At 62.8% G+C, this 18,908-nt stretch overlaps 1 protein-coding gene across 1 annotated transcript in view; it reads right to left on the bottom strand.

Annotated features, from left to right (window-relative positions):
• Window positions 1-454: 454 nt before the first annotated feature.
• Window positions 455-18,908, bottom strand: part of CUNH7orf50 (chromosome unknown C7orf50 homolog) — a 95,828-nt gene continuing 77,374 nt past the window's right edge. The window contains exons 3-5 of the mRNA XM_042780963.1: window positions 2,896-3,110; window positions 1,911-1,992; window positions 455-643 (exon numbers count right to left, since the gene is read on the bottom strand). Coding sequence (XP_042636897.1) covers window positions 455-643; window positions 1,911-1,992; window positions 2,896-3,110 — 486 coding nt within the window. The remainder of the gene's footprint in view (window positions 644-1,910; window positions 1,993-2,895; window positions 3,111-18,908) is intronic.

Below are 18,908 nucleotides of genomic sequence, written 5' to 3'. Positions count from 1 at the left end.
TCACTCAAAGGAGCCACGTGCAGCTGGCCCAAATGGGTCTGTTTTATTGACTGTGGTCTGGGGCCCACTCCACATGGGGCAGGGGACCAGGAAGGAGCCACAGAACGACCCAGGCACAGGGCCCCCCACCACACTGACCACACTGGGGGCACAGCTCTGGGCCAACTTCTGAGAAAGTCCCCGTGGGAAGAGAGATTTCGGCAACAAAGTCTCCCTGCCCAATGCCCACGGCCGCCCCGGAGGGAAACCAAGGCTTGGATGTGTCCCTATCTGATGCCACCAGAGGCTGCCAAAGGGGAAACCAAGGCTTGGACGTGGCTCTTGCCGCCAGAGGCGGCAGCTGGGGGTGGGTGTCTTCTGTGGGTGGGCCTGGAAACCAGAAGCCCAGCTCCATACCAGCCTCTGTCACCTGGGAGGTAGCTTCATTGCACCTCGTCCAAGGACGGCCCCGTCACTAGGAGAGCAGCTGAAGCACCTGCCGTATACGCTGGGCCTGCCCCAGCAGGAGGGCGTCTGGGCCACCAGCCCCCACCGCGTCTAGCTCCTGCATCCGGGCCTCAGCCTTCTGCACAGTCAGCTCTCGGGCCTGGCCCTTCAACCCCTCCAGGTAGGCCAGCAGGGTAGGAAAGTACTCATCAGGAACCTGAACAGAGAGATGGACTGGTGAGGCACGGGGAGGAGGGCAGGGCGCCGGGGCTGGGCTGCAGTCAGACCCCGAGATGGGAAAGCAAGGTGCCTGCAGCACGGGACCCCTACGGAGGCAGGAGGGTGGGGTGACCACATGGCATCACCTCACGAAAGGCAGGGCTGAGACCAGCATCTGGGCCTCAAATCCCACCTGCCCTCATTTGGTCTAATTGCTCTTGGGTGGCAAGAGGCGGAGGCAGGTCCGGCCCAGGGAGGCCCAGCCTGCCAGAGTCTCTCCTTGGCCCCAACCTGGTCCTACAGACCACACCTGTTTCCAGGGCCCTGAAATCCCAGGGGATACACAAGACCTGCCTTCCGTACTGAAGGGATAACCTGGTGGGTTGAGAGAGAAAGAGGAGACCAGACACGAGGTTCTGGGTGGGGAAGCTGACAGGAGGCGCGTGCCCACTTCCCAGGTGGAAGGAGCACCAAGCTCCCAGCAGCATGGAAAGAGACCCAGCTCCCGCTGGCCCAGAGCCAGCTGGGTGGTCGCTTCTACAAGTGGCTGAAATCCAGTACCAAGCCAGGCTTCCCACTTCCGATTCCAGAACTCAGCACAAAGCTGCAGTGATCAGGACTTGGCTGCGGGGGTGCCGGCTCAAGCGGGCCCCATGCCCGGGGCGGGCTTCAGACTCAGCTCAAAGGGTCCTCCCTCCCAAGGTGGCCCTGTGCCTGAGACTGACAACCCCATCACACGTACACGGGGCGCCCTGGAGCTCGCGAGGCAGGAGTCACACAGCCGAATAAACTTCCGTGACAGTGACAGGGCTGATGGAAGTTGGTGGGTGTGTGCTTGGGAGGGCAAGCACTTGCTCATGGTGGTGCTATAAAGACGGAACGTGGGTGGGTGACACGATGGCGTGAGGCCAATCACCAAGGGCTAAGCCGTGGAGGTGAGAGTGGAGAGAAGCGGGTCTCCCCCACAGGACCAGCATCGCTCATCAACAGACCAGCAGCCCCGGACAGACCCACAGCAAGCGGCCTCTCTGCAGTGACCCGAGTCAGTCCCTGCCGGGGGGCTCCGTTCCCTATGCAGAGCGAGGGGCAGGACTGAGGGGTCCAAGGGCCTGGTGACATTCCCTGACAACCGAGCTCTCCCAGGGCTTCATGGCCAGGGTCTCAGCCTGGCTGGCCCGCGGGGCAGGGCATGCACACGGCCCACAATGAAGAGCCTATGGGCTACCCCCACCCTGCCCCAAGCCCCCTCCCCGCCCCATGCAGACCTTGTTGCTGTCATACATGTGGACCAGGAGCCATGTTTGCCGTGTCTTCTGGAACTTCCACTTCTGGTGCTTCTGGGCCCAGCTAGGGAAACAAGGGGCATGTCAGGGGCGGAACAGGGAGACCCCCTTCAGGGTCGGCCCCACACCTGGGCGGTGCCCACCCTCGGCTGATACAAGCAAGAGGCAGGGCTGGGCCATCGCACCCCTGGGGACTGAGGATGGCAGGCCTGATTCCACGATCCTGTTACCATCCCGGGCTCTGGGTTTGCTCAGAGTCCACTGTCCCCTGACGAGTTTGTTGGCCAAAGCGGCCAGCTATCTGCTAGTGAAACATTTCCCAGCACACACGAGAATGGCAAAGTAGGGCTCAGCCAGACCAGCCTGCCTCAGGGGCTCCCACTGGCTCCTGGGACGTGGAAGTGGGATGCCCAAGATGAAGGGCCATCACCAAGCCACTGAGGTTGTACGCAGGAGACGGCCCTGTGTCCCAGAGCCACCGTGAGCCCTTCCCAGTCCCCGAACCCAGGGCTACTACCTCATCTGGAAAACTGAGCCCTATCTTTTGCCAGGTCAGGGGGTGGGATCACCCTCTCTATAGCAGTGCCTGCCTGAGAAGAGGTGGGGGCTCTGGACACACCCTTATGAGGAGCCTTGCGGCTGTGTGGGCGGACAGCCCTCTGCCAGTGTGTGGAGCTGTGAGAGCGGGACTTGCTTCCAGGAGAGCCCATTAGAACACACACCTACATGTCCCGGGAGAAGCGTCTCCTCAAATGCCGTCTCTCACCCCTCACCTGACAATCCAGTCTCTACTCACCTGCCGGGCCCAGGCAGGTGTGGGCTCCTCGCCTCTGCATGAAGCAGAGTGGGATAACAGAGGGACCCGGCGCCCCTCCTCAGCCTGGGTCTCCATCAGCCCTTCCCACACCGCCGCATGCCCATGAAGCTCACAGCCCGTCCCCTGGGCACTGGGTGGAGAACTCCGTACCCAGAGAGGTAGTCCAGGGCCAGCGTGGCCCCCGAGGACGCGGGCACAGGTGTGGCAGGGGCTGGTGTGGCGGGGTGGCCCCCCGCTTCCCGCAGGCGCTGCTTCTCCTCCTTCCTCCGCTCCTTCTTCCGTTTCCGCTCCAGGGCCCGCAGCGCCACCGCGGACTGAGATGGCACCGGGTTCATCTCCAGCACCTCACGGCTCTCTGCCCTGATCTGAAAATCGGGATTGCAGCTCCGTCAGGCCTCTGGGAAGCACCCCTCCCCCGCCCCTCACTCCCACGCTGGGGGTGGGGGTGGGCCACAGGGCCCTAAGTCCTGTGGGGACGGCTAGGCTCAGGGCTGCTTAAGCTGCTTGTTTAAAACAACGGCTTTCAGGACCCTGCCCTAACCAGCAGACCGAGTCCTGCGTCCCCAGGCCAGTGCTGTCTCATCTGGGGCGGGGCGGAGGGCTTGGGAGATGTTCACACCTCCAGTGAACGACCAGACCGACCATCCCTTGTATGCGTGCACAGCCCTCCTTGGTGCGGGGCCTTGTGCTAGGTGGGACATGGTCCTGGGCCAGCCATCCTGGGGACCCCAGGAGACCTGTGCGCAGGTCTGAACCTTCATTCCTGGTGCCTCATTCTCCCCCAGTCCTGCCTGAGCTGATGGCTTGGGTTCTTCCAGCCCCACTGGGCTCCCTCCCCCAGTCCCCACACCTCTTAGGTGGGCTGTGGTCTCTTCCCAGCTGCATCCCCCTACCTCCACGCCCACCCCCTCCCCAAAATAACAAAACAGAGAACCCAGGAGGGAGAGTGGCAGTGCAGCCACCCCGGTCAGGGAGGGGCCGCTGCGAGGCTGCAGCTGTCCACAACCCAGCCCTTCCTGGAACGCTGAAAAGCAGTGTTTACTGGGAGCGGGCCTGGGGCCTAAGAGGAAACGTCCTGGGGGTTGGGGTCTGGGATCCGAGCCACTGCCTCCAGGAAGGTGAGCCCCCTTGCCAGCCCAGCTGCCCCTTCCAGCCTTCTCAGGCTCTCTCCTGCTTCCACCCTCTCCTGCTGCCCACCTGTCTCCAGCAGGCCCCTGGTAAATGCCAATCCCACAACCTTTGTGCTGACCCTGAGCACAGCACACAACCCCCCCCCCCCCAGAATCTTCTGAAAGGTGCTCTCTGCCCATGACGGAAACCTTAGGGGAGCACCCGTGCACCCACCCTTCCTGCAGGAGTCAGCCCTTGAGGCCTCCACCCTTGGTGTCCGTCTGTCACAGCATAGGCCACTCAGCATGGCCCACCTTGAGCAGGGGAGGTTTTGGGCCGTGGGTGTGGTTGACCCAGTGGCTGGTGTCCTTCCCGAGTCACACAGAGGACTGACTCGGACACAGGTGACAAGAGGCAGCTGAGGGCCGGGTGAAGAGCAGGAAGGACCCCTGAGGGTGGCCATGCGCCCTGCCCAGTGCAGAGCTGCCTGGACTTCCTGGTGACTCCTTTCAGAACCCCAGGGCTGCACAGGTCGCCAAGCAGATGAATAGTGTCTCCCTGCTCCAGCAGTTGTCAGCATATGACGGTTGAATGTCAACAGCCTGACGCCTTCAGTTACAGAATGTGAGGTGCTGACTCAGGACAAGGGAACGTTCCAGCAACCAATAGTGAGCGGGACACAGTGTGTTCCCATTGACTCTGAAAACAGGCTCATTATCTTGAGGCCACTGTAGACTCACGTCACTAAGGCCCACGGTGACCCCACGCCTCTTCCCGTGGGGTAAACTTGTGAAACCTCAGGACCTGCAGGGTCTCCCGCGATCAGAGACGTGAGGTCAACAAGGTCCATCATAGTCAACAAGGCACAAGCTTACATCCTGCAAACCTCACTCTCCCACCAAGAAGGAAAAAGGCAACCCTGTGCCCAGAACCAAGCGTGAGTGACCCTCAGCAACCGCCTGGCCCACCTGCTGGCTCCTCCTCCCCTCCTAGGGGAACCCAGGAAGTCGGCTCTTTGTAACAACGTAAGCCAACATTAAACCAGCCTCTGGAGACCAGACACAGCATTGGTCCCGCCTGCTCACCGCACAAGCCGCTGCTGGCCAGATAGCTGAGCAGGGCCTGTCCCCAACACGCCCTGAGCTGGTCACCTCGAGCAGAGAATGAGGCCGACTTCTGCGGGGGCAGCCGCCTCTCCGGGTTGGGCGCTGCATGGAGACAGACGCGGGCTCTGCCCTCGGGGAGCTCACAGCCAGACACGTGAGCTCCTGGAGGACAGGGATAGCGGCTGACTCGGGGTCCCAGCACCCGCGGCAGGCACGGGCGCAGACACGGTCGGCTATGAGGCGTCCTTGCTGGCACTGCTCCTGGGAGAGGAGGCATCGGTCACGGTGGCGGTGGAGCCTGGGGTCCAGGGGCCAGCCTGTGACCTGTGATCTGTGCAGGCCACAGGGTCAGGGTAGGGGTCAGAGACTCAGGGTGTGGCTCACAGCCCAGATTCAGGGTACAGGCCACAGCCTTGGGGTACAGGTCTGAGATGGAAGCAGATGGGACAGCACCATAGCAACCTTACAGTAGAGGGGCCTCACTAACAAGTTGGGACCTGGCTGAGCAGCCTGACAACCCTGCAGCTGGTGAGCAGTGAGACACCCCCCTGCAATGACCCATGACAATGCTGCATCTACTGCTAGCAGCAAGGGACCCCCACATGGGGGGAGGAGATGCCACGTCTCAGTGAGGGGTCAACGAGAACAAAGACCCTGCAGACCCTCAATGTGGGAGCAAAAGAACAGGTCTGACGTAGCCCCCACTTCCCCCAGCAGACATGTGCCCTGGGGCGTCCCCAAGCCCCTCATCTTTCCCACAAGGCCTGGATGCAAACCTGGGACTCTCCCCACAGGCACACGTACAGAGAAAGGCCTGTGATCGCAGGATTCTGGGAAGACGCGAACTCTGAGCCTGCTCTCACCCAGAGAAGACTGCACGGTGGGTGATCACCCAGGCCTTGGCACAGGCCAGTCCTCTGGGAGAAACTTCCAGAACACCTCTCTGAAGGCCCCTCTGTGGCCCTGGCTGACATGGGAGTGCCTCCTGTCCCCAGAAAATTTCACTCTGGTGCTGGGGTCACCTCCACCTTCCTCACCAGGACTCAAAAAGGGGGCCTGGCTCAGGATGGCCCATGTGGGAAGCCGCCAGGCCGTCAGGAGCCAGGAAATGCCCCCAAGGTGCAGGCATGGGCAACACAGCCCGCATCACAATCCCGGGGCGCAGTGGAAAGGGGCGGCCAGCTGGGGGCGCGCTGCTGGAGCCCGGGGCGAGGCTGGAGCAGCGCCATCACGAGCCCAGTGGCACCGTGTCAGGAGGACACAGGGCACTGTTTTCTCCAGGCTGTGCTCCTAACCCGAGGGCTGAAATGAGAACGGACACGAGAAAGCGTGTTCCCGCCACGTGCAGGGGGCACCCAAGGGCACGTGGCTGCACGTCTGGACGGAACATACACTTCAGTCCCACAGGCTGCGTGCCCCATGGCCGGTGCGCACCAGGACTGCCCCGGACAGCGTGCTTCCTCTTGGAGGACGACGGGCGGAGAGATCCCGGAGGAGTAGCCATGATGTCCAGGGCGGTGACAGCTGCAGTTCAGCAGGGCTCCGGTGCGCACCCCGGTCCAGTTCTAGCCTCGGCCGCTCCATCCTGCCTGGGTGACCGAGCAGGACCCAAGGCTGCCCCGCCTTTAGCGCAGGAGGCCGAGCTGGCAGCCAGCCACGTAGCACGCTGGTCGGGTCAGGAATCACGTCCCACACGCGGGAGTCGCTTCTAAACAGCCGGTGAGAAGCCAGCTGTCGGTCCTGCTGTTTTATGAGAATCAGACGCTTGCAGTCTGAACGACGTATCACAAAACTACAAGTACAAACGCCTGCCCGCTTTAGGGCGCGGAGCCCGGCTGAGGGCCCGCCCCGGCGGAGACGGTGGACAGCGCCTCCCTCGGAGAGAAAAACCACTCCTGACCTCGGGGTGCACGGTGCAAACGCCAAAAGGAGACTCGCACACCCGGGCCCGCGCAGCCCCCTACCGGCCCTGCCAGGCCCCGAAAGGCCGGAGCCGCACACAGGGCGGGTACCAGCACCCTGAGGGTCCAGCGCCGCCTGCTGACCCTGCTCGCGGCGTGCCACCGTCAGCTTGCTCACCGGCCCTTCAAAGCAGCCCGTCGCGTGGGGAACCCGCCAGGGCTCAGGTTTGTCTCCTGGCAACAACGCGGGAGCATGCGCGGGCCGCAGACACACGCCACCCCCGCTCACACGAGCCGGGACACGTGGGGCACTGCGGCTGCCGGCGGGGCCTCCCCGTGGGCCGCCCCCGCACAGCACGGCCGCGCAAGCCAACCCCTGGGCTACGCGAAAAAGCGGGGTCTCGGGCTAAGAGAGCTTGGCCAGGATCACGCGGCTGCCGGTGGCGCCGCCGGGAAGGGGCGGCCGGCTTGGGGCGCGCTGCCGGAGCCCAGGGCGAGGCCGGAGCAGCGCCATGTCTGCTCGGCCTGCTCCGCGCGATCCAACGACCGCCTGTGGGGCCGGACCGGAAGACCCCGACCCGGGCGGCAGCGGCGCCTCCCCGACGACCCCGCCGAGCAGGAGGCTGCGGGCCTCGCGGGACGGAGGGCCGGGCTCCCCGGCGGCTCCCATCCCCGCCCTTGGCCCGGGTCCCTCCAGTGTCGGGGCACTGACCTCCGCGCCGCGGGCTGTCAGCTCTGCTCAGAACACGAACGGCACCGAGAAAGCCCACGAAGCCCTCGCACCCCTCGGCGGCCCGACCGGGCCCCAACGCGCCTGCAGCCCCCGCGCACTGCGCATGTCCGCCCACCCCACACACTGCGCAGGCGTCAAACCCACGCGACGGAACCAGATCTAACCGGCCTAGGCCGGGACGGAAGCGCGGCCGGAGCTTGCTAGGCGGGCGGAGCTTCCGGGAGGCGCCGGTGGCGCGTGTGGGCGGGGACAGAGGCGGGGCCGGCGGAGGCCCGGTCCCGGCGTCGCGGCGGCTGGCAGTACCCGGACTAGCGCTCCGAGTCAGAGCGAAGGGAGAGCTGGCTGCTGCCTGGCGCGCCGCGCGTCGGCGCCTCTGGGGCGGAGACTACGGGTGAAACCGAGCCCTGGCCGGGAGGCGGCACACGCGGAAGCACGCGCAGGGGTCGGTGCCAGGCTCCACGGCGGCTCCCACTGCTCCGCCCTGAGCAGGTACCCAAGTCAGACAGCAAAGCCGGGTTCCGCCGCCGGCGCGCCGCCCGCCGCCCCCACCGACAGAAGTGGTCCGGGACACTCGCCCGTCCACTCCCCATCCTCCTCAGGGGAGCCCTAGCACGGTGCACCCCGCAATGCCAGGGTGCCCGGGAGATGGCACCCCTGCGCAGCCCTCATGTGCTGCCGGCATCACCCCTCCACAAGGGCTGAAATCAGCACACGCCCAGGGCTGGGAGGACGCGAGGGCGGCGCCGCTCCCACTCCTTGCCGGTGCGCCACCCAGCGATCCCACTCCGGCCCTTATCTTGGAGGAACCGGGACAGTCCACGAAGAGCCCTGCCCTAGCACTCGCAGCAGCCTGGTCCCCAGGAGCGAGTGGGGAAGCCACAATGGTGGCCTGTGCTGGAAAAGGGGTTACGCCAACACCGGTGTGTCCAAGCTCGGGAAGGAGCCGCAGACACACCTTGTGGAGGCCTCAGGGCGCCGTGCCGAGGGATAGAAGGCCCCGGACTGCGTGAGGGCCTCGCTACACAATATTCCCTGAAACGGCTCTGTTACAGACAAGGAGAAAAAATGGGTGGCTCCAGGGATCAGGGGTGGGGAGGTGCTTCACGCACACCTTTTGTCAGTGTTTTGATACTAACGCTGCTTACTGTGGGTCCGTGCCGCTGAGGGGCTCACCTCCCGTCTGGGATAAGAGCCCCCCCTGCACAGGGCCCTGGACCTGCCTGCCTTCACCTGGACGCGTGTACCCTGTTAAAATAAAACCACCACCCCAGCCATGCTGGGGCAGCCACGCTGCGCCACGGCCTGGAGCCCCTCATTGCCTGAGGCGGTTCTGGAAGGGGCTCCCTGCCTAAATCCTCCACTCGCTCTCCTGCCTGTGGGGCTGGCCGCCTCCCAGCTTCAACACTCCTGGGCCGCTGAGGCGCAGCTGTCCGCAGAGAGCAGCTTCAGCCCGGCTCTGTCCTGGGCCCCGTCCCCTCCCACCGCCTGCAGAAAGTACTTGCTGTGTGGACTAGTTTTAATTTTGATGTGAGGTTTGGAGAGAACGGATGCCTGGAACATTCTAGTTCTGCAGCTATGCTGTCTCCCCTGTACTCTGAGCTCTGGCCTCTGCAGAGCCACACAAGTGTGGATGCTTCATGGGAGTGTCATGAGCTCTTTTAGCTCTGCTGACAGGGGCATGGCGGGATGGTCCATTGACCTGGCCTCACTGCACATGCAGGCTCAGCTGAAGTCACTAGTCGGGAAAACCTTGTTATCCTGAACCATGCGCTCAATAACTAACGTGTTGCTTACGAATGCTGCCTTCAATCAAATTTCCAAGCTTCCCTGTGAATGAGGTCACCACCAGTTGGCACGTCTCGCCTTTCAGCCTGAGCACCTGTCACCAACCACATTTCTGCCCCCGCCCGAGAAAGACCCAAGACAGCCAGGGCCCAGGTGGCTCTCAGGTTCCTGGCCAGCAGCCCCAAGCCCATGGAGTAGACACACGAGAGCTTATCAACGGCCCCTCCTGAAACCAGAGCCCAGCCAGGGCTAGGGAGTGTGGGCAGGGACTGCTGCTGATTGTACGCATGCAAGGACATGCCCAGCTCAGCCCTGGTCCCATGACTCCTGCTTTCTCTGAGGCCTCACCTGGGGCACTGGCACTGTAGTCAGAAGCTTGAGGAGTGGGCCCAGTTCTGCCCTGCCCCCACGCCAGCAGAAGGTGCCCATGCTACCAGCTGTAACACGTCTCGGCCTGCCACGGGGGGCTTGCTCCGAGGTATCCCACCACACACAGGCTTTCGGCCACTCTCCCCACAGATAACAGCCTGCCTTTGGGACCTGTGGTCCCCCACCCCCTTTACAAACAGCACTTGATGTTCCAGGAAGTCCTGGAGTGTAAGCCCTGAATATAGTGGTGGTCAGGCCACTGTCTTGGGCAGCAGATTCATGTGGCTGTTGGCCACCCTTGAATTAGCCTTACGGTGACCCTGTGTGTAGCAGAATGAAACCCTGCAGGTCCCCAACGTCCCCAGGACCAGTTGCAGATCAGACCGTTGTGACCAGAGTCTGGCAGTGGCTGGCTGACCATCAGCAGGCCTTTCTCCCCAGTCTGAGTCAGGAAGCCGCACCGACACCCATTCAGTATCACAGCAACATGCTGGCCTCCACACACAGTGGACAGACGGTGGTGGCTGCACATGAGGGGAGCACTGCACGCCTGTGCCACCCCCACCCCACAGTGACTGTCAGGAGAAAGCTCCCCGATGCCAGCCTGATGCATCACCCGGGCACATCCAGCCCTGAGCACCTGTCGAGGGAGGCGAGGGACCTGGACTTTACTGATGCCAGAGTCTTCATTCCTCCTCCATTCAACATTCCCAACCCATGATTTAGAGCCCTGGGGTATCTCTGCTTTGTAGCTACATAAAGCATTGTGCCCTTTCTGTTTATAAATCCTGGATTCGAGGAAACAAGGGAGTCTCCTCCTTAAAAGGTGTTTGTGGGGGCTTTGAGTGGAACTGGCCAGAGTGAGCTACCAGGAGCCCTTGGTGCCGGTGTTGGCCTAACAAGGACCGTTCAGCAAGCAAGGTCAGCACCGATGGCCTTTTAGGCCACGTGGCTACTGCAGCATCCCTGCCACTAAAGCAGCTTGGTAGTGGGATATGGGAGCAGCTTGGGGGTGGCCCAGGGGTCCCCCCAGTGCCCTGAAGAGAGGTTGAGGCTCCGCTCTTCATCCAGGGTGGGGAACCTGGCCCGGGTTGACACCAGCTTTGCGCTCTGGTCTTGTGGGCGGGTGCCCAGCGTGGGTGGGGCAGGGCCAGCTGTGGGGTGCCTCCTATCGGCCCCTTCCACCCGGTCGCCCCGCAAACCTGCACTCCATTTGCAAGCTTCACCCTGGGGTTTTCAGGAGATGTTCTTGAATCCCGAGTCCGATGTGCAGCCTGCCAGGGTGCGTTCCCCCCCCCCCCCGAGTCTCAGCAGAGGGGGCACCGCCCAGCGTGTCCCTCCGGCTCTCCTGTGTGCTTCTATCTCTTAAGTGCTTTCCTGGGGCCGGCTCAGCTGACAGAGAACTTCCCCAAACCGGAAGCTAGGAGAGAGAAGCAGGTGTCGCTTCCCTTGGGGTGGGGGTCTGCACCCCAGACTAGCGTGCCAGTGACTCAGCAGCAGGACACATCGAGTGGGCACCACAGTCCTGCGACGTCCCCCAGGTCTGGGGTTTGTGGCGCTGCGCCGGCAACTGTAGGGCCCCTCTGCGCTTGGCCGGTGTCGGGTTACATAACGGGTCCTCGGCCACCACCCAGCCCCACGGTCGGAAGCCGCTCAGGGACCAATGGCCGGCAGCACTGCCTCGGGGCGGCTGGGGGGCGGGGCGGTCACGTGTGTACACAGGGCCAGGGCGGCGTGTGAGCCGTGAGCAGCGGCGAGGGGAGCCCGCAGTGGCGGAGCCCGGCCTGCCAGCCCACGGGGACAACAAGCGGTGAGTGAGGGGGCCAGGGCAACTGGGGGCTGTGCTCGTCCCATGGACACACCGTGCTCTGGGTCCAGTCCGCGCCCCGGCTTGTCTGTCCCTGAGTGTCGCCAGTATGGTTGTGGGCACCGTCTCGGGGGGCATGGGCCAGTGAGCAGCCCGGGCCTCTCAGCTCTCTGCCAGCTCTTCGGTGTCCTGCAGGTCTCATGACCTGATTCTGGGCCGCTGGGTTATTACTGTGGGGAATCCCTTGGTGAGTTCTGGAGCCGTGTCTAGGTAGAGTGAGCCAGCTGAGCTTGGCCGTCTTGGGCAGTATGTGTCGGAATAGAAGCCCCTGCTGGACAGGCTGCGGGGCCCTTTCGCATCTCCAGGCTCCTTCCTGCAGGTACTGCCCTCCCTGGAGCAGGGCTTTGGACCCTGTCACCTGTCCAGCAGGGCAGGCCTTTAGCAGCAAGGTGGCCACAGTCTGCTGGGCTGGCTTCTGGGATGCACGCCATGGAGAGAGGCTCCAAGCAGGCCTCCCAGCTAGTCATACAGAATGGGGGTGGCCAGATACTTTATTGTCCAAACTGGGGCACCTCTGCACAGGGACAGTTATCACACAGGGCCTAGCTGGTGCCAGGACCACGTCCTAAACAGAGTAGGCCGTGGGGACCATGCTTCAGAGAAGAGCTGCCCTGGTGGGGCCTGTTCCTGGTAGCACCCTGAGGGAGTGTGGGATGCACTAGGCTGGGTGAGAGAGGTGGGCACACGGGGGTTCCGGGCTTGGACGTCAGTGCTGGTGGAAGGAGCCCTGCGTGTGAGATGGGATCCAGAACAGTGACTGACACTTGGCCACCGACGACCCACCACGCGGCCAAATGTACCTCGGGGCCGACAGGGAGGCTGCAGCATGGGGAAGTTGTCCCCCGAGAGTCAAGCCCAGTGTGGAAGTGGATACAGTGGCCAGACCGCACGGCCCCTCTGGGAAGCAGCTGAAGCCACTCCGACCCTGCCAACCAGCACCGAGAACCCTGGGGGCTGGGATGGACAATGAAAGGGGAGCTCACGCTCACTCGAGATGCCCGGAGAGGTGCTGCCGGGAGCAGGGTGCTCCTTCAGGACAGCCGCCCAGGGGCCGCTGAGGACAAGAGCACCCAGGGTCACCAAAGGCCCTGCTGTTCAGAGACCCAGCGTGAAGGGCGAAAGCTACTACCGGCTCCTCCTTTGGAAGGTCCCTGCCGCCTCAGGATGGTCTGTGGCTGAAAACTTCCCTCTAGGTGGGACCATGCCTGGCAGGGGCCGAGGCCCAAACCCGGAACAAGACCCGATCTGGCCTCAGTGCCCTGGGGAGTTTTCTGTCTGCCCCCAGGCCTGGCTGCACACCAAGCTAGGAGGGAACAAAAGGGCTGGGGCAGACAGAGGCTGAGCCAGCCCAGCTGTGGCGCTGGGCAGCCCCACGGGGAGAGGGCCCGCGTCTGTCCACGCTGGCCACCTCCGCCCCTCCTGCATACAGCAGTGCTGCAGGCGTGCATACGCTGTGCCGATGGCGCCCCAGAAGGGGCCGCGTGTGCGACTGTGTCAGAGTACATCTGTGCTTGTGGAAGCAGCAGGCTTTCAGCACCCATCCAGGGGCACTTCCAGAGCAGCCGATGTGCCAGAGTGTTGTTCCAGAGCTGAGCGGCCCCTCTGCTAAGAGACTCGAGCGTCTAGCCCAGCAACTCCCTCCTCCTCGGGGGCACTGCCCAACTGCAGCCCAGACAACAGGAGGCACCCCCCGTCTGCTGTCCTTCCTAGTCAGTGCGAAATCCTGTCTCTCACCTGGAAAGCCTTTTAAGTCACTGACGTGTCTCTCCCATGTTTCACTGCACACATCTGCTCTAAGCCAGGCTGCTGGGTACCGTCAAAGGCTCCCTGCCTCCACAGCATGCTCGGTGGGCAGGAAGGAGAGGCGACCAGTGACAGACAGCTGTCACTCAGCAAAACTGACTGGGGCTGTGTGGAGATGAGGCTGGGAGAGATGGGGCCAGGCCAAGTGCTCCAGGCAGGGTTAGCATGCGAGAGCCAACAGTAACACAGTGACCAGGGGGAGGGACAGCCGGCATGGGGCCCTTGGCCGAGGCGGGCCTGCTGGGGGCCGCTCCAAGGGGCCCGAGTGCGACAGCTAGAATCTGCTTCATAGAGCCAGGGAACAGCAGGTGGCGGTTCTGGAGAAATGAGTTCAGCTACCTCAGAACTGGACGCCTTCTTGTTGGTCTGTCGCCTTCACCGGCTCTGTGTGGTGCACACACAAACATACTGACATGGGCTCAAATACACATGCATTCAGTCACACACGCAACCACGCATATGCACCCTGCATAGGTTCTGCCATGCACTCACACGTGTGCACTTCCTCCCACACATGCACTCACATAGGTACACACACGTGCTCACATATGCATGCTTGTGTCCACAGACCCCCTGGGAGTCCACCACAACACTACCTGTCACCGCCAACCCACAGTCCATCAACCTCCCCAATCTGCCACTCCGCTGGGACTACCAAATCCACTGAGCTCGCAGGCACCACTATGGCCGGCCTGGATTGGGCCCTCTAGGGTCTTTCTCACAAAGCCAGGCAGGCAGATGCCAGGGTTTCTCTAGGAAGAACCTGCCAGTTCCCCTTGGTGGTCCGTGATCCCTGTGGGAAGAAGTCTTGGTGCATGTGGCTGACTCAGCCGTGCAGGAGGAATCCACCCTGACAGCCCCTGCATGTAACAGTCACCCACGGGCCCAGAAGCTGCAAAGCTGGGGTGCAGGGGCAGGAGCTGAGGACTGTGTCCCAGCCCGTGCTGTTCGGAAATCGTGACCGTGTCGGAGAAGCTGGGTCTTGAAGCCTGACAGAGTGCCGTCATCCCTGAGCACCACGGTCCGGACTCTGCTCCCTACAGCTGTCTGTCCATTGGCAGGGACTCTGTGTGGGCGTCTGTGGAGCAGCCCTTGCACGTGGTAAGAGAGGAAGGAAGCTGAAGGCCCTGCAGGAACCCACCAAGCCGTACGCCAATGGCCAGGCCCAGGGCTGCGTGCTGAGTGTGCTGTGGGCTGACAGGCTCCGTCTTAACTACCTCAGGACATTTTCCTCAGGCTGAGAAAACCACAGGACAAGGCATGTAACCAGCTTGTCACAGATTAGCTGGGACTCGAATCCTGCCCGTTTGGCTGTGGGATGGAGGAGGCACCTGGATGCTAACGGGTGCGGGTGTTTGCATAGGCAGGGCTCCTTGGAGACCATGGGCCTGGGCTTCCGTGTGAGTGAGCTGGCTTCAGAGCACCCACGTGTGCCTCTGGGCAGATGAGTGAGTTGGGCCAGGTGTCACCAATGCACCTGTCTGACCCCCCTGCTGTCACGGGTCTGGACAGGCCACTGTGCCCAGGTGAAGTGCCCACCCGTCTCTTGCCTTGTCCCTGTCTCGGAGACTCGCAACTGAGAGAGATCAGGAGGTCAGGAAAGCAGACAGAAAGCTGAGGACATCCCAGGCCCCCTGAGGTGGGTCAGCCTGACCCTGGGGTAGTCTGTGAGTGAGGGGAGGTCCAGGAGGCTGGGACAGTACAGGCACTCCCTCAGAGGTAACCGCTTTTAGTGCTCTGGCCTGGTGAGTGGGCTATGCTGAGTGTCTGGGAGAGGAATGATTTCAGAGGTGGGAGAGGCCAGACCAGGAAGGAGAGTACGTGGCCAGACAGGTCAGTGTGGCTCTGAGGACAGGGAGTGGGTGGCAGGCCAGGCTGTGAGAGCGGGAGGGGAGGAGCCATGGGGAAGGCGGGTCAGGAACCCTGTGAAGTGGGTCAGGAACCCTGACCTCAGTCAGAACGTGGTGGCTTCCAGATGGACACTGCAGGGTGAGGCTTGAGAGAGCACAGAGGGCCCCACATGTGCCAGGGTCACAGGGACCTAGAGGAGTCACCCACCTAGGCCTTGGGACCATCCTCCTCCTCCCCCATGTCTCCTTGGCGAGCTTGGGGCTTCGTGTCTCAGACCTGCTTCTGAAAGCATGTTCTGGGGGCGCCTCCACCTCCTGCCTCCCACCGCTGTCCAAAGAGCCGACTCAGGGACAGAGACCACTGTCTCGCTGCTGGGAAGAGCCTTGGAGCCTCCAGGCCACCTCCTACCCCAGCACTGCAGCTGGCACAGGGCCTGCTTGGCAAAGTCTTGCAGGGCAGTGCCCACCAGGGAGCAGGAGGGAAGTGCCTCCGTGACTGCCCCGTCCGTGACTGCCCCGTGGCTGGAAGAGCCGGGACGTCTGCTGTGCTGCCCACAGGGCTACCCCACGGGGGCAGCTGCCACCGGCCAAGCTGCCGAGAGCCATTCACAAGTGCGTGACGGCTGGGGACCAGAGGCCCTGGGGAGGGCTGCTGCCCTGTTCTTGGGGTACAATGGCCTGGGCCGACTGCCTTCTGCACTGCCAGCCATCGGCCAACAAGCAGAGCTGGGGGCTTGGTGTGAAGGAAGCTGTTCTGCCAGGTGCTGACCTGGACCACTGTGGGTACCACCTGCCCAGCTGGGGGCAGTGTCCACTCAGACAAGCGGTTATGGGCCCACTGCTGCCGCCACATGCGCCCACCTCCCATTCCACCTTCTCCTTCCTTTGTGAACAAGCAGGGTGCCAGCACAGGAATGCAGGGTACATGGTGACGGTGGGAGCGGACGCCCCCAATGTGACTGGGTGGCTGAGCAAGGCGCTGGGTGAGTGGAGACGCGGCCGGAGGGAGCGTGGAGTCAGCTGGTACCAACGTGAGTGTGCTTAGTGAAATGGAAGTGGAAGCCGGCAGAGAACAGAGAAGGTGTTTCATGAGGCCAGTTGGGGACAGGTCTCCCCGGACACTCACGGCAGGCGCTGGTTGCTTTCCCCTGTAAGCCACGCTCGCTTCAGGAACGTTCTGTCTGTGGGCCGAGTCTGCAGTACAAGCCTCCGTGCCCTGTACCACTGCCACAGAGCAGGTCAGAGCCGAGCACCGAGATGGCCTGGAGCTCGGCCCACAGCTCTGGCAACCCACCCTTCACTTAACGTTTTGTCAGGAAGCTCACAGCAAAATGTGAACTATGCAGGTGTGTTCTCTGGCCAGACGGAGAGTCGGGATGCCCCTCGCGACCTGGGCCAGGTGTTCATAGTTTAGGGCACAGCCAGGGCCCCACAGGGCAGCTCTTGTCCACTCACAGCCACGCTTGGGCTCAATGGCACTGGGGTCCCATGAGGAGCCCGCAGAATACACACTCGGCCTTAGTGGCACCAGGGGCCCATGAGGAGCCCACAGAACACACACGCCTTCTGCTCGCTGTCAACGCCCCCCGATGGCATGTGAGGACGCGGCTTGACAGTCTCCAAGGCAGAGCCATTCTGTCCCCATCCTATAGATGGACGTCCTCAAGGAGGAAAATGAAACCGTTCCTCTTCCCATCCACATGGACGATGAAGCAGCAGCTGCTGGCTCTCGTGCCTCTGCCGGCTTTGCTAAGCAGCTGGGCCCTAGCACGGGGGCCCTAGTGCATGGACCACGACCCCACAGATAGCCAGGCCCTCAGAGCTGCGCAGTCCCCTGGGAACTTGCGTGTGCAACTGGGGAGGGAGGGTGTGCAGTCCGCCCTCGGCCCACTCTGAGCGCAGACTGTCTCCTTGAAACTGGCTGTAAACAGAAAGAGGGAGGGGCCGCAGTCGCCTGCCAAGCTGGCAGAAACCCTGTGAGTAATTTACTAGAAGAAAAACAAGTGTGGCCCTTCGTGCGCGCACACACACACAGGAAGCCTGGGCTGCATGGCCCCTGCTGATAAGGCGCCTGCGGGTTTCCCGAGGACCCACACCACCACACCTCTGCGGCTGTGTGAGTGAGCAGGGCACCGGCACAGGAATGCAGGGTACATGGCGATGGTGGGAGCAGACGCCCCCGACGTGACTGGGTGGCTGAGCGAGGCACCGGGTAAGTGGAGACGCAGCCAGAGGGAGCGTGGAGTCAGCTGGCACCGACATGAGTATGCTTAGTGAAACGGAAGTGGAAGCCGGCAGAGAGCAGAGGTGTGTTGCACGAGGCCAGTTGGGGACGGGTCTCTCTGGACACTCAAGGCAGGTGCCGGTCGCTTTCCCTCTGTAAACAGGTGGCAGGGAGAGGCCCTTCCTCCTGCATGTGGCTCCTGAGCTGCCTCACCTCCCCATGGTGAGGATGAAGGTTGGAAAGGAGACACCCAGGAATGTCCCAGTTGCACCATGGGGCGTCCCAGAGGAGGCTGAGTGTGGCCAGACCAGGCAGGTGTAGCTACAGTGGGCTGATGGGATGAACAGGACCGTCTTGGGGTGAAAACATTCACTTGCTGAAATACATCCGCAGCGGCCACAGGACCCTATTGTTTCCTGGCCGGCAGGAGGAAGGGTTTTGACTGAGACTGCTCTGGGAACAGCATCTGGGATGGGGACAGCCCCCCCGCCCTGTGGCCCTTAATCTCCTGAAGGAGGGGACCAGAGGCACTGAGACGAGTGGCCGCCTGGCAGAATGCAGACTGGGCACAGGGGATGGACCCTGGGACTGGGAGGAAACCAGCTGCCAGGGTGGTAGATGATGACATTCCCACTCCTCAGTCACTGACCCCACCACCCTCACCATGGGGACGTGCGTGTGACAGAGTCCCTTTCCCCGGGACGCTCACCGTGGGGACGTGCGTGGGACAGAGTCCCTTTCCCCGGGACGCTCACCGTGGGGATGCGCGTGGGACAGAGTCCCTTTCCCCGGGATGCTCACCGTGGGGACGCGCGTGGGACAGAGTCCCTTTCCCTAGGAGCTGACGGGTGGGAATCGGCAGTCCCTGCATTGCCTTCGTGGCTGTGACTTTCAGCACCTCCAATGCCATCTGACATCATCATGCTGGGGGGCACCCATTAGGTCTGCACACATCCCCACAAATTCACCTTCTTGTGGTTTGCTGTCTGAGGACTGTGCCGAGCACCCAAACACCAGTTCACACGGCTTTCCACCTCCCCATCGTCCTTCTGCCCACCCAGTCCTCTGCTGGGCACGAGACTGGGACACACACAAGGGGCTGGAACTAGGCCCTGCTGTCACTGGGAAGCCAGAGGTGACAGCCCAACCCAGGCTCCAACCCAGGGAGCCCTGGAGGCTGCAGGTGACTCTGCAGGGGCACCGTGGCTGTGAAGCGCATCTGACAGCGCCGCTCCGCCACCCTCCAGTTCCTAGTCTCTGCTGCCTGCCCCCACCACCTGCCTGGCAGACGTCTGGATGACCAGACCTCAGCGGCCGCAGAACAAGCCCTCTCGCTCAGCATCAGCCGGGGGTCCAGCCGCCTTCACTTTGCGGGGAGGCCAGCAAAGGTCAGGGCTGTGGTTTGCAGGCCTTCC

This window comes from Orycteropus afer, unplaced genomic scaffold (assembly GCF_000298275.1).
Source record: "Orycteropus afer afer isolate SDZICR_OR568_19922 unplaced genomic scaffold, OryAfe1.0 scaffold00006, whole genome shotgun sequence".
Taxonomy (NCBI): domain Eukaryota; kingdom Metazoa; phylum Chordata; class Mammalia; order Tubulidentata; family Orycteropodidae; genus Orycteropus; species Orycteropus afer.
This window is presented reverse-complemented; position numbering and strand designations above follow the sequence as displayed.